A 15,174-nucleotide genomic window follows, 5' to 3' on the forward strand; every position below is an offset into this window, starting at 1 on the left:
ATGTTTGAGGCATTTTATGCTTTCTAATTAATGTTTGATATCATGAGCAACTATCCCCATCACCATGAAGCATCTGACATCACTCTCTAATAGACAGGGGCAGTGGCCTTTTCAAGCCAGAGCTCTTGAGATGGAGGCCCTGTTCTCTGAGCATCTCCAGCCACACTGACAACAGCACACATTGCTTGGATACTGTTCAGATCTGGCACAAGTCTGGTTATGGGGAGAAGGCAGGAGAATGGGGTTAGGAGGGAGGGTTAGATCAGCCATGATTGAATGGCGGAGTAGACTTGATGGGCCAAATGGCCTAATTCTGCTCCTATTAGTTATGACCTTATGAGCTGACATTGGTGACGTACATATCAGTGCAGAGCAGGTGAGCTTTGATACCTGAAGAAATGCAATGTGGCAAATCCATTGAACTGTGAGATCAGGCACCCCTTGTGGTGCAAGTAATTACAGAGGACAGATGGGTGGGCGAGTCAGACGACTATCTGAGATAATGTAGTGCGTAATGAATCAGTGTCAATGTCACACCTTTTAATACCTAGAATCACAGATCGGTGCGGCACAGAAACTGTTTCTTTCAGCCCACCATGATGCCTATCCACACTAATTCCATTTTCTAGCCTAAGGCCCGATCTCTCTACATCTTTCCTATGTCCAACTGCCTTTTAAACATTGTACTTGTATCTGCAACCACTACCTCCTCTGGCAGCTCTTCCCAAATACTCACCACTTCCTTTGAGAGAAGCTTACTGCTCAGATCTCCTTTACATTTCTCCCCTCGCATCTAAACTTGTGCCCTCTGGTTCAGGAGTCCGTTGCCCTGGGAAAAAGATTTTAGCTATCTGTTATATTTATGCCCATCATCATTTTATAAACCTCAATAAGGTCACTCCTCATCCTCCTGCGATCCTCATCCTTCCCAATGCAAATAAACCCAGCCTACCCAATCTGTACTCGATTCCAGGCCATAACTCAATGAATCTCATCTGCAGAACTGTCATTGCTAGCACAGTCTAACCAATGTTTAGTACATAGAAACATAGAAAATAGGTGCAGGAGTAGGCCATTCGGCCATTCGAGCCTGCACCGCCATTCAATATGATCATGGCTGATCATTCAGCTCAGTAGCCTGTACCTGCCTTCTCTCCATACCCCCTGATCCCTTTAGCAAAAAGGGCCACATCTAACTCCCTCTTAAATATAGCCAATGAACTGGCCTCAACTACCTTCTGTGGCAGAGAATTCCACAGACTCACCACTCTCTGTGTGAAGAAATGTTTTCTCATCTCGGTCCCAAAAGACTTCCCCCTTATCCTTAAGCTGTGACCCCTGGTTCTGGACTCCCCCAACATCGGGAACAATCTTCCCACATCTAGCCTCTCCAACCCCTTAAGAATTTTATATGTTTCTATAAGATCCCCCCTCAGTCTTCTAAATTCCAGCGAGTACAAGCCCAGTCTATCCAGTCTTTCCTCATATGTAAGTCCCGCCATCCCAGGGATCAATCTGGTGAACCTTCTCTGTACTCCCTCTAAGGCAAGAACGTCTTTCCTCAGGTTAGGAGACCAAAACTGCACACAATACTCCAGGTGCGGTCTCACCAAGGCCCTGTACAACTGCAGCAGAACCTCCCTGCTCCTAAACTCAAATCCTCTTGCTATGAATGCCAACATACCATTCGCTTTCTTCACTGCCTGCTGCACCTGCATGCTTGCTTTCAATGACTGGTGCACCATGACACCCAGGTCACGTTGCATCTCCCCTTCTCCCCTTCTCCCAATCGAACATTCAGGAAAATTAATGTCTCTTCAAACTATGAATTTTTGGTTTTATATGTCACTGTGCTGAGTTTTCTTTTGTTTTTTATTCTGGTTCCTGAACCTCCATACACTTTTCGACTTTTGTCTTTTCTCATTTCCTAAAGCTGAGACTGACACAAACTCCCCATTTCTGCAGGCTTCTTGTCCATCAAACTCCTTGTCCCATTTTCTTCCCATTGAAGTTGATGTTATCTGGGCACTACAACCTGCCTGCTTCATTTGGGTCTTGTTTGTGTGTTCTGGCTGTTCACAGGTTTCTCGGTATTTCAGAACAAAAATCCATGACGATTTTACTTTTCACTGAAAGAATACAAACAGAAGCCAAGGTAATTTTGCTAAACAGGGGTCATCGTACTTGAGTACCATCTGATCACTGTCACTTAGGATGTCCGAACTTTCAGTTTGCTCGTGTCAATCTGATTTATTTTGCAAAAAAAAAAACCCTCTTTTCTGTCCGCCCACATTCTTCGAAGTTTCTCCCCATCAACCACTCTGCCCTCGACAAAAAGTAGTACCACTGGGCTAGTGATAAGGTTTCTTGATGATAATTCACCATCCCACTGGTGTGTGTATTATGTTCAAAGCCAGAAAGTGATTGTGGATGGGTGATTGGGTAATGAGGTGGAAGGAAACAGAATTGTAACAGTGATTTGGATTGGAAAAAGCACTCACACAACAGCTAAGCAGGACTGAGACCCAGCATCGATGCTATCAATTAACTCAGCTCAGACAGTTCAACTGTCTCTGCTGACCTCTATGTGTCCTTGAATGGGAAGGCTTATACTTAATGTTTACCTGTTTGTATTTCCTATAGCAGCGCTGAATGACAGCAGCAGCCAATTCTTGCTGTTCCCTAAAAGGACGTCCCTAGAAAAATTGGAAAACAATGTTAACAATTGTTATCATTTACATGAAAACAGAGAAAGTTGGAAAAACTTAATAAGTCGGCCAGCATCTGGGGAAGGAGAAAAAGTTCAAATTGTAGACCCTTCATCAGAACTGAAATTCTGTTACCCAGAATCATACAGGACAGATATAGGCCCTTCGGCCCAATCCATCTGTGCCGACTAAGGTTACTTCCTGAGCTCATTTTACTTACATTTGGCCCTTATCCCTCTAGACGTTTCCTGTCCATGAACCTGAAAAAAAAGCCTTTTAAATTGTACCCACCTCTCCCACTTCCATTGGTAACTCAATCCATATCCATATACTAATCTCATTCTCCACACATTTCTCTTATCTTCCCCCAGGTTCTACCTCTCACTAACAAACAAGGCACAACTTAACAGTCCCAACCCTGTAATTCCTCCTTCTCTTTACGTTAATGACACTTTCCATCATTGTCTCACCTGCTCGTTAAAGGTAGGGAGGCACTGCAAACCAACCTACTCCACACCTCAGCCAACATCTGGTCACATACACTTTGCAGTGTACATACAGAATACAGCAGTGCAGCAGAGGATCATGTCCTTTAGCCCACGATCTCCGTGCCGACCATGATGCCAACTTAAACTAACCCCTTCTGCCTGCACAAGCTCCATATCCCTCCATTCCATTCAATTTAGTTTATAGCAAGTGGGTATGAGAAGTACATCAAGATAATGCCAATTGTAGATCTCCACTTCACCATAACCCTGGACTCTGCCAAAATGGGATAAGCTGTTGAAAAATTACCTCGCCCTATTTTAAAATATTTTAGTGATCCAAGCAGCCAGATGGGATCCTCGGTTTAAATCTCACCCAAATGTCCAGAGCCCCTTCATTACTGTACTGAGGCATCAGCCTAAGTAGTGAGTTCAAATGTATGAGAGGAGGCTTGAACCCATGGCCTACCAACCCAAGGGCAATCATGCCCTTGTAGATGCATGGAAACTATTTTGAAGAAGACTGGGATAACTCCTCAACCAACATCACCAAACAAATAGTCTGGTCATTTAGCACGTTGCTTTGTGGACTCTTGCTCTGTGGATATTGTTTACTGTGGCTCCAACAAGATAACAGTGCCAGGGCTGGGTTTTGAGGATCAGATTATCAAGGCTGCCACAACAAATTTCCCGGGATGGCGGTACACATAGAAACATAGAAAATAGGTGCGGGAGTAGGCCATTCGGCTCTTCGAGTCTGCACCGCCATTCAATATGATCATGGCTGATCATCCAGCTCAGTAGCCTGTACCTGCCTTCTCTCCATACCCCCTGATCCCTTTAGAAAAAAGGGCCACATCTAATTCCCTCTTAAATATAGCCAATGAACTGGCCTCAACTACCTTCCGTGGCAGAGAATTCCACAGACTCACCACTCTCTGTGTGAAGAAATGTTTTCTCATCTCGGTCCTAAAAGACTTCCCCCTTATCCTTAAGCTGTGACTCCTGGTTCTGGACTCCCCCAACATCGGGAACAATCTTCCCGCATCTAGCCTCTCCAACCCCTTAAGAATTTTATATGTTTCTATAAGATCCCCCCTCAGTCTTCTAAATTCCAGCGAGTACAAGCCCAGTCTATCCAGTCTTTCCTCATATACACAGGTCCATCCTCTCTAACCTTGTACTTCCGGAAAGCGGTCTGCACCAGTTTGGCGGCCTCGTACAGCTCTCTCTGCTCATGATCCGACAGGGTCAGCTGGGCAAACTCGTTCTCCATCTTCTCGCTGGTCGATGCGCTCAGGAACTCAGACCAATCCGCTGCCGATGGGAGAGTGGGCTTCTCAAAACTAACGTCGCTGATTGGTGATGAGGCGGGACTTTGGCTTGCGTTAGAGGGAGGAGTCAGGGGCTCACTGTACAAAGATCTGGAACATAAAGGGACAGTAGGGATGAGCGGCCACACCAGTTACACAAGAGCCCCACCTCCTCATGACGGGTTTTCACATCGATCAACATGTACTCACACATTATCAACAATTTCCATTCATAAACTCTTCACACACACATAAACATTCCAAGATGCTTTGTGGGACAATGTGATCACTGAGTCATATGGAACCATTAGGGCAGGTAACAAAACCCTGGTGTTGGGAAAGTCCGTGGAGGGTTTTGAATTTTAGAACAGCAACTTCATACCTTCTGCATTGCCTGATCAGGATCCAATACATTAGTAAGCACTGAGGTGATAGGTAAGTGGAACCAAGTGCAAGCACAAAACACTTTGCATGAGCGTAAGCTTTTTAAAGTTGCAAAATGGAAGACTGGCCGGGATCTGCTGGGCCAGGTTTGGAGATACAGCAGCAGATAGCTTGCGGCAGGCATATAGATTGGTGAAATAAGACAGTGTGAGCGAGAGAGAGGTTTACTTTCCTCATGTTCTCTCCACATAATCGTTGGGTCAAAATCAAGCCTCTTCAGTCCTTTGAATCAAGACTCCAAATTGTGCATCTCATTACATGCCCTTCTTCACTTTTCTCTTTCTCACACAATGTGTATTGAACTTGATCAGCTAATTGTTGCCTTGACCCATTTTCAACTTTTAGCAGTGTTTTGTGGAATAAATGTTTGACTTTCAGCCAGGTTCATCCATAATAATGTAAAGGAAAATAACTGCAGATGCTGGTACAAATTGAAGGTATCACAAAATGCTGGAGTAACTCAGCAGGTCAGGCAGCATCTAGGAGAGAGGGAATGGGTGACGTTTCGGGTCGAGACCCTTCTTCAGACTGAAGAAGGGCCTCGACCCAAAACGTCACCCATTCCCTCTCTCCTAGATGCTGCCTGACCTGCTGAGTTACTCCAGCATTTTGTCATACTAATGTAAAGATCGCGGAGGTACTGACCGAAGCTGAGATAAGCTGGGTAAATGGTCCACATCGGCCAGGTAGCTGGCCAACCAGCTTAAGGTGGTGTTCACACTGGGGACATCCCCTCGATCGGACAATGAAAATTCCATCGGGATGAAGTTTTCCTGCTTGATCCTGTCTGGTGTAGCTTCAATGATCTGTTCAGCCAAGGACATCATATTAGCCTAAAGTAGTAAAAGGAAAAAAATACAATATATTTTTTAGTAGGTCCAATGCAACTGTTCTAAATTATTAGTTGGAAACCTTTTAAGGAATGCAGAAGGAGGGGGGATGGATTTTACAACAACATTTTATTGCCTTCTTCAGAAAATTGTTCCTAAAATTATTAGTGCTCAATGTTATACTTTGTGCTTTCCTGCATTTTGTGTCAATATCTACAATAATAACAACCCCATTGTGAATGGATGATAAAGCTATCACAAAACAACAGGTATAACCTCACTCATCCATTTTCTCCTGAAACTGCTGACTTGCACTGAGGACAATCCCACCATTTTTAATCGGCCCTTGATCAAGTAGCTATTGTTCACGAGTGGGGTTAGAAAGAAGGGGACTTCACCTCAGCATTACTGGCGATATGCCAAATCTGACCCTGCCATTTGCATTGCTCACTGGACGTGGGACTGTTGGCAATAGTGTAGTTCCCACCCACACACCAACCCCACCGGCCCACCTTTCCTGGGCTCAGCAACTGCAACCAGCAATTGTGCTCCAACAAGTGCAGACTTGGCAGAGACTAGGAAACAAAACATTGGTCCCTTCAACATAATCTGTCAACACTCTGTGTCAGTTTGTTCGTGAGAATCAGCCCCTTGTGGCTAGGCTACTGCAATCAATAACAAGTGTCTGTACCTCCCAGAGAAAAGATAAGGCAAGGAAAATGAAGGATGAATCGGATAAACATTTTCTGTTTTCATCATCAATGGTTCTTATGACCACCACATTAGAAAATGATTACTCCTGCAGCTCCCACCTGCAAATCATCCATATGTTGGAGGCACTCCTCGTTCTCCTTGTATGATAACAGTTCTGCATCCATCATCTCTCTCTCCGATAACATTAGAACACTGATGTCTTGCTTCTGTTGTATCCTGTGAGCAATGGAACTGGCACTGAGACCCGGCACCTTCCTAATCACCGCGGGCTGCCCTGTTGAAGTCTGTGCTGCTACACTGACGTAAATCTCCTTCTGGCTCCATTTTGGAATCGACTGGTTGCCGACATTCCGGCATCCGGTGGCTAGTGGCAAAGAGAATTCTGAGGTATGGTGGGAGGCTTCCCTGGGACTCTTCCTCTCCATTTCGCATTCGACCGCCTCAGGGCTTGATTGTTTCGGGCTGGAGTTCAGCTTGGTGGGGATCTTCTGCTCAAGATTGAGTGGAGGGGGTGATGATTTGTCTGGCCTGGCGTGGAAGTGCTCTGTGTTTAGCTTGTGCTTCTTGGAAGCTGGAAGATCTCGCTGGTTGTCATTCCCACGGTACTGGAGAGATTCCGACCTTGGCCGTCTGAGATCTAATACAGGGAAAGCAAGTTTGTGTTTGAACACCTCTATAATCACATCTCTTGGACACATCTCCAATGAGTTTCACACAGAATCACAGAAGCATGCAACATAGGGAGAGACCATTCTGACAGTGAGGCCACAGCAGCAAGTAACGCAATAAGTCCCGGCTTCCAGCTTTTCTCCCCACGAGTTGATCCTCCGTGCATTTACCAATGTCCTTTTTGAAATTTATCAGTGAGTCTCTTGAAAGTACGTACCACCAGAATCAGGAACAGTTTCTTTCCTGCTGTTATCAAACTACTGAATGAACCTCCCAGAAGCTATGGGTGTAGCCCCTATCTCCCAACCTGCCTCATTGCTGACCTTGCACTTTTTCTTCTTTGGTACTTTCTGTGTAGCTACAACTCCACAGCACAATAATTTGCACTCTGGTTATTTTTCACTTGCTGTTGTACGTGCGTGTGGCTCGATTGTACTCATTTGACTGAATAGCACGCAAACAAGTTTTTTTTCACATATCGGTATGCATGTGGTAATAATTAACCAATACCAATAAATCACTGCACTTAAAGAATTTAGAAGATGTGTCTGCCTTTGTGGAGCATGTGGGATACATCGCCTGCCCAGTGGATAGTGAAAAGAGGAAAAACCACACCACAAGTCATTCAGCAAACAGAACTTATGGAAATGAACGAACAGACCATCGGACCTCTCCAGCGGTTCCACCATGCTCCTAACTATTGGAGTTCCTGTCATGCCTTTCAAAATGGCTGCTCACATACTTTCTAAAAACATTTTCAAAAGATTAACTGGCATATCAAGCAGTTATTGCTCGCCCAATTAAGCCTGCTCAACCTCTCCCTGTAGCTCAGACCCTCGGGTCCTGGCAATATCCTCGTAAATCTTCGATGTTCCCTTTCCAACTTGACAACATCAGTGGAGGAAGAAATCACTCTTAAGAGACTGAGACACAAAGTCAGGCTCAGCAAAACCCTCCAAACCCCTGGCAGGATAAGGTTACCAATATCAGCAACCTTTCCCAGGCCAATACCCTCAGCAAAGGGGTTCTAAATATAATTAAACCAGAAAATGCTGAAACCACTCAGCAGATCAGGCACCCTTTTGACGAAAGCTCTCTTACCTCTCTTTCTCTCTCCATGGATGCTGCCTGACCTGCTGAATGTTTCCAGCATTTTCAGTTTTTAGTTTAGGTTTCTGGAATCTGTAGTTTTTTTGTAATTTTAAGGCTCTAATTATATTTAGTTAGCTTTGATAAGCAGACCAGGTCATTTGCATACTCAACCACAGACTGCCAAAGTAAGCACTCTAATTAATGGCCCGGTAAGAGATTTCCAGGTAGATAGAGGAAATAATTCAAAGATGCTGTCAAAGCCGCCTTTAAAATAAAGTAACATCTCGACTGACTCGTGAGATCCCTGCCCAGGTTTAGTCAAACTGAAGGAGGAGCATTCAGAATGGCGCTGAGAACTTCAGGTTTAGTTTTAGTTTAGCTTAGTTTAGAGATACAGTGCGGAAACAGGCCCTTCGGCCCACCGGGTCCGCGCCGACCAGTGATCCCCGCACATTAACACTATCCTACACCCACTAGTGACAGTTTTTACATTTACAAAGCCAATTAACCTACCAACCTGTACATCTTTGGAGTGTGGGAGGAAACCGAAGATCTCGGAGAAAACCCACGCAGGTCACGGGGAGAACGTAGAAACTCCGTACAGACGGCGCCCGTAGTCGGGATTGAACCCAGGTCTCCGGCGCTGCATTCACTGTAAGGCAGTAACTCTACCGTTGCACCACCGTGACCGTTTTCAAGTGAAAGCCCAGTGTTAACAGTGGAGTTAGTGCACCACCTACTGTGCGACCAACCCACTTACCTCACAGGGCACTGCCTGCCCCATCGGTGGCAGTGTCTGCAGGTCCCACTTTGGTCTCATCAGTCACCCTAGAACACAGGGAACTGCGATGGAAACAAGGTGTTCCCAATCCTGTACACTGTCTCAGTAAAAATATCCATCCTACTCTCGATTTGGAATAGTTTCGACCATAAACAAACCTTTATTCCATATCTACATTATAGAATGGGTAATACAGCCGGGACTTCACTGTATCTCAACCGTGTCTCAATTGGAAGTGTTTGAGGGCCAGAAAAGATGGATCTGTGCCCTTCCAAATTTCACTGCACCTAGTTGGATACAAGTGAACATAAAGTATCATCATCGTGGTGAGGAGAATAAGCTTTGCTCCCTAGCTAAACCTGGCATTGAAATCTTTGATGAAACGCTGTTGAAAGAGGTTTGTTTTGCATCTCATGTATGCTGATCGCACCAAGGATCATCTGTTGCTCACACAGGGAGCTGAAAATAGAGTTGTACCATTGCCCAGATTGAACATATTCAGAGTTTGATTGCCACAAAATTGGCTGGGACAGAGACCACACACACACGCAAAATAGTGATTGTTGAAGGTGTGAAGGGGTGAGTCACTGCACCTGTAGTGGGCGATGCGCTGACACTCTTCTGATACTCCTGACTGCTGTTGCTGCCATTATTCCACTGTCCGATCCAGCCGTCACTCCCTGATTTTTCAGAGGGGGAGCAAACCATCCCAGGGGTTTGGGGAAGGCCGGCGATCTGCGATTCGTCCTCCCTCTGAAGTTCTTCCAGGTACTCTGCCAGCTTCACGTGCCCCCTGGAGCGGGCGATTGTCAGAGGCAAACGACCCAGTGAGTCCGGGATGGAGAGGGCTCGATTGTCCCACTTGTACAGTACGACTGCTGCCTCAGTGTGCCCCAAAGCACACGCCCACATCTGGTTAAAGGGCACCAAGGGAACACGTTATTTGACATTCATTCTTGCAGACCGAACAATGAAAAATAAGGATGGTTTTAATTTGTAACACTGTTTCTTCCAGTGTTTCACAGGTTAAAGCATCCCTGTCCGATGTGGCAAAACTGAAAGGAAATGCAAGCTCTTCCTTTCCTTGCAGAGCCCAGACCCCACACAACATGAAGGTATTTCACAGTGTAGCATCTAGGTTAATTCCCAGAATGGCGGGACTGTCGTATGTTGAAAGACTGGAGCGACTAGGCTTGCATACACTGGAATTTAGAAGGATGAGAGGGGATCTTATTGAAACATATAAGATTATTAAGGAGTTGGACACGTTAGAGGCAGGAAACATGTTCCCAATGTTGGGGGAGTCCAGAACCACGGGCCACAGTTCAAGAATAAGGGGTAGGCCATTTAAAACGGAGATGAGGAAAAACTTTTTCAGTCAGAGAGTTGTAAATCTGTGGAATTCTCTGCTTCAGAAGGCAGTGGAGGCCAATTCTCTGAATGCATTCAAGAGAGAGCTGGATAGAGCTCTTAAGGATAGCGGAGTCAGGGGGTATGGGGAGAAGGCAGGAACGGGGTACTGATTGAGAATGATTAGCCATGATCACATTGAATGGTGGTGCTGGCTCAAAGGGCCGAATGGCCTACTCCTGAACCTATTGTCTATTGTATTACTACCAGGTGCTGAAGTATTATTACCAGCTGCTGAAAGTGCAGCCTATAATGGGACAAATCTATCTCTGCCCCGACTTCCCCAAGCTCGATGTTGCATTTCCAATGTTTCCAAGCAGGTTGGCATTTTGGGTGTCAGAGGTTATGGGGAGAAGGAAGGAGAATGGGGTTAGGAGGGAGGGATAGATCAGCCATGATTGAATGGCGGTGTAGACTTGATGGGCCGAATGGTCAAAATCTGCTCCTATCACTTATGAACTATGAACTGATGAACGTATTTGGTATGTGGCCAGTAAGCGACACAGATCCAGGAGCCATTGTCGGGAGGAGCCTCTGCACCATGTAAGGGGAACAACAGCAATGCTTTTATATAGTACCTTTGATATAGTAAAAAAAGTCCCATGGTGCTTAACCAGACTGTTGTCAAGAAAAATAGCGACTGTCACACAGGTAGAGATTAGGACAGATGACCAAAAACTGAAAGGGGAAGGTGCTAATGAGCATCTCAAAAAAGGAGGCAGAGGTAGAGAGGTTTAGGGATGCAATTGCAAACCTTTATGGGAGAGCAATTTTACAAGGGCTGAATTGGAGGATGCATTGGTCTGTGTGGATGGCTGGGCTGGTGGAATGAAAAGAAAGGGCGAGACCGTGGCAAGATTAGAAAATAATTGAGAATTTTAACATCAAGGCTTGCTGGATTGGAAGCCAATACTCAAAGCCAAAATTCAAAACCTGTTCACAGAAGAAGCCCTGGTGCACAGCGAACCATCGTTACAGTTTGCAGAATGCTTTTGTAAACATTCTCTAAACAGAGTTGGGACTTCACTTACCAGAGGCGTGCAGGAGAAATGATCGACATTCAGCGGATCCACCTCCAACTCTAGGTCAATACTATCTGCGTGCTTTGTGCTGTGGAAGGATAAATACTGCCTGCTCATGAAGCAGTTTGCAATGTGCTGGAGGGGGGGGGGGGACGGTCGAAGGATTCATTTGTTGGATCATTTCCTCAACATCTCCCTCAGTGCAGGAAACGAAAAAGCCTGCCATCTGATTGCCTTGCCTCTTTCACATCAGTTTCTCAGCATCAACTGTGTTCTCCTCCTCTGTGCCCATGTCTCTCCGTTTCTTTATTTGCCAATTACTACGCATCTAAAAAAATCACTGGTAAAGCCAGCGATCCCTGAATTACCTGGAAAGTGTTTCTTAACCAGTTCAGTGCCACCCCTGAGTGTTCTCGGGTCATGGCCAACAGTGAAAAAGAAAACTTGGCAGTGAACAGGTTAAACTGCTGCAGAGTCTTTGGTGAAGGTACTCCCACAGTGTTGTTGGCAAGGGAGTGTCAGGATTTTGACCCAGTGATAATGAAGAACAGGCGCTACATTTCAAAGTCACGATGGGCTGAGCCTCGGAGGGGAGCCGACAGGGAGTGGTATTTCCATACACTTGCTATCCTTTAGCCTTCTTAGTGATGGTGGTGTGAGATGGGACGGTACTGTCAGAGTAGCTGGTACAAGCAATGGCAATCACCGTGAAGAGGTGGTGTAGAGAATGAATGTTTAGGACAGGGGATTGTGTTGCTTTGGCAAGAGTGGTATGGAGCTTCTTATGAGTTGTTGGAGCTGCAGGCACTCGGGAGGGTATGGTACTTATGTGTTGTATGTGCCCAAGGTACAGTGAAATTAATTTGTGTTCACTGAAAGTCATTCAGGCAGGTGAACAGTAATCCACCACCGATACTGAGAAAGCTTTTGAGTTTCAGGAAGAGAGTCATTCGCTTTTTCAGCAATAGTTTATACTGTATGTGTAGGAAGGAACTGCAGATGCTGGCTTAAACTGAAGACATAAAAAACTGGAACAACTCAGCGGGACAGGCAGCATCTCCTTAGATAAAGAATGAGTGACGTTTCGGGTCAAGACCCTTAGAAGGGTCAGTGCTGCCTGTTCCACTGAGTCACTCCAGCTTTTTGTGTCTATCTATAGTTTATACTGGATGTGGCTGGATCAGAGGACGTCTTGGTCACGAGTTACTACTGATGGAGAGTAACTCTTGTTGGAGACATTTTAGTGGTGCTAATGTTAATAGCCGTTGTCTGCACCCCTCCCTGTGGGTTTTTTTATTTACCGCGGCAAATTCTCTCCATTCTCACTCTTGACAAACTAATCCCACCTCTGTGCTACTGCCCAAGGAGCAACTCTGAAGTTGTGGAACCCCTGGCGTTACCACCACCACCCACCTCCGCCAGCCCACCACTCACAAGTTTCAGCCTTTACACACCCAGCTTGGAAGGGATGCTGACTTAGGGTTGTGTTTTAAATTGGCATCGTGAATTCACTGCCGAAGATACAAACCTGCCAGCCTTCCTTTTCTCATCGTCATCGAAACCCCGTAACAGATTAAAAAGTGAAATCAAATTGAGAACCTGTCCAGGTCAACTTTCCCTGCTTACATTTTCCTGTTGTAACTACAGGCTGTAAACTGGGTGCCGCACTGACTTCCTGGTACAAGCCCCTTTATCTGGACATTATGTGCACTGCCGCATTGCCAGTTGGCAAAACAGTAGGTTTTATAAAATGGAACAAAGGTCCCGCTATAGTTCCTGAACAGCCCCTGTTGTAGCCAAGCCAACTCGTCAAGAGGTAAACATGCCCGTGACAACGAACCAAAACAGAAACACAGCCTTAACCCAACACAAGATCATGCAAGTCTTGTTCCCTTCACGTGAGAGTTCTTGATCTTGGACAATACTCACCGCCATTTGATGAGGGTCTGGATCAACGTAGCGTAGCCCTGGGCCGCCGCCAGGTGCAGGAGGGTCATTCCCCGGAAGGTCTTGGAATGAATGAGGTGCTTGGATTTAACCCAGCAGGCGCGACTCATCATCTTCTCACAAACCAACACCACGCGGCTCTCAAAGGAACAGCTGGCCACTCTAGACGCACACTGCACAACCAGGCAACGAACACAAAGTTGCATCAGTCCTATCAGATGCCTCTGCACGAGGCTCAAATGGACAACAATGACTTACATGCAGTGCCATCAACAGGCCATCCAGACTCTTTGCAAACTTCTTGAGATGAGATTTTAAAAGCAAGCGTACCCCATAGGCGAGAATGCCTCCTTCCATCTCTGCAGTATTACCAGACACCTCCTCTGCCTCAGCTCACCAGCTACTGAGATCTCTGCTCGCCATCAGTCACCCCTAGGCTAGACACCGCAACTGGCCAAACCTCCTTCACAAACCTGAACTCACCTAATATTGTGCTGTCTGCATTCTAACGCGCACCATGTCTTATTCACTTATCACCCCTGTGTTTTCTGACCTGCACTTGGCATCTGGTTCAAAAGAGCTTAGGTTTATAAAATGATTATCCTCGTTTTCAGTCTGAAGAAGGGTCTCGATCCGAAATGTCACCCATTCCTTCTCTCCCGAGATGCTGCCTGACCCGCTGAGTTACCCCAGCATTTCGTGTCTATCCTTGTTTTTAAGTTCCTTGCCTCCCCCTCTCTTTTCCAGCTCCACATTTCTTCAAGATTTCATCACTCCTCCATTTCTGGCCAGTGGATGGTCTTAATTCCCACGACTCTATCTTGGCACTTATGCCTTCAATTGACTTGGTACAAAGCTCTGTACCTCCTTTCCCAAGTATCTCAATTGCTTTAGATTTATTTACTCATTTGATCAAGCTTTGCTGTGCTCAGTGTCTAATTTTGCTGTACAAAAAAACTTTCAGAAATCTTCTTCTATTACGGATGAATGTGTGTTATTATGTTATATCTTTCAATCAAGCAGTGGACTTCTCATTGTTTCATGGATGCACTTATCCCTAGATTAACATCTAAACTTTAATGGTCGTTATCTGATTGTCCGTGAACTTGCACTGTGCAAATGGATTGTGCGTTTCACACATAGCAATGGCTATCCCGTTGGTTTCAGCGTGCAATGATTTTACAAAGTACCATACCTGTGCCTGATTGTTGCCACCCCCTCCTCCATTTCCTCCTCCCAATCCTCCCCCTCCAGTCTGCTGGTGGTGCTGGTGAGATCCCATCTCCGACATCCGCCTTTCCATCTGCTCCAGGCGCTCCAAGATGGACATCCTGAATTGGTTGTCTGGAAAATGAAAAGAGGAGATACAATTCCACGACTGTAGTTCTCACAATGTTCCCGGGAGTCATCCAGGGATCGGGATTACTGATCTAGGAAATAATTGACACTTTCAGAGTACGGTGACATAAAGGCGTACTGGACTAGGAATCAAAAAACGTGGGCAAAATTCCCGATACAATAGTTTAAATCTTATTATAGCCAATTGCCAGTTGATATATTTGATTACATTTAAACCAGGTTAATGCCACCATGCTTTGTCGGATAATTTGGAAAAATTCAAGTTCACTAATTGGAAAGAACCATTCCATCTTTTATGGATCTAAGCCCATATGTAACACCAAACACACTGTAATGTGGTTGACTCTTAAATGGCTTCAGACATGATCTCACAAGGCACTCCGTTGTCACCATCAACCTC

The 15,174-nt window shown here is 45.5% G+C and overlaps 1 protein-coding gene across 7 annotated transcripts in view; it reads right to left on the minus strand.

The window, feature by feature from the left end:
- LOC144608148 (calmodulin-binding transcription activator 1-like) overlaps window positions 1-15,174 on the minus strand; it is an 863,868-nt gene that overhangs the window by 37,906 nt on the left and 810,788 nt on the right. For all 7 annotated transcript variants that reach the window (XM_078425569.1, XM_078425567.1, XM_078425568.1 and 4 more), the window contains 8 exons: window positions 14,611-14,759; window positions 13,398-13,588; window positions 11,478-11,556; window positions 9,630-9,948; window positions 6,593-7,131; window positions 5,596-5,783; window positions 4,371-4,617; window positions 2,625-2,696 (listed from right to left, as the gene is read on the minus strand). In XM_078425569.1, coding sequence (XP_078281695.1) covers window positions 2,625-2,696; window positions 4,371-4,617; window positions 5,596-5,783; window positions 6,593-7,131; window positions 9,630-9,948; window positions 11,478-11,556; window positions 13,398-13,588; window positions 14,611-14,759 — 1,784 coding nt within the window. The remainder of the gene's footprint in view (window positions 1-2,624; window positions 2,697-4,370; window positions 4,618-5,595; window positions 5,784-6,592; window positions 7,132-9,629; window positions 9,949-11,477; window positions 11,557-13,397; window positions 13,589-14,610; window positions 14,760-15,174) is intronic.

Source organism: Rhinoraja longicauda, chromosome 30 (genome assembly GCF_053455715.1).
Source record: "Rhinoraja longicauda isolate Sanriku21f chromosome 30, sRhiLon1.1, whole genome shotgun sequence".
Taxonomy (NCBI): Eukaryota; Metazoa; Chordata; class Chondrichthyes; order Rajiformes; family Arhynchobatidae; genus Rhinoraja; species Rhinoraja longicauda.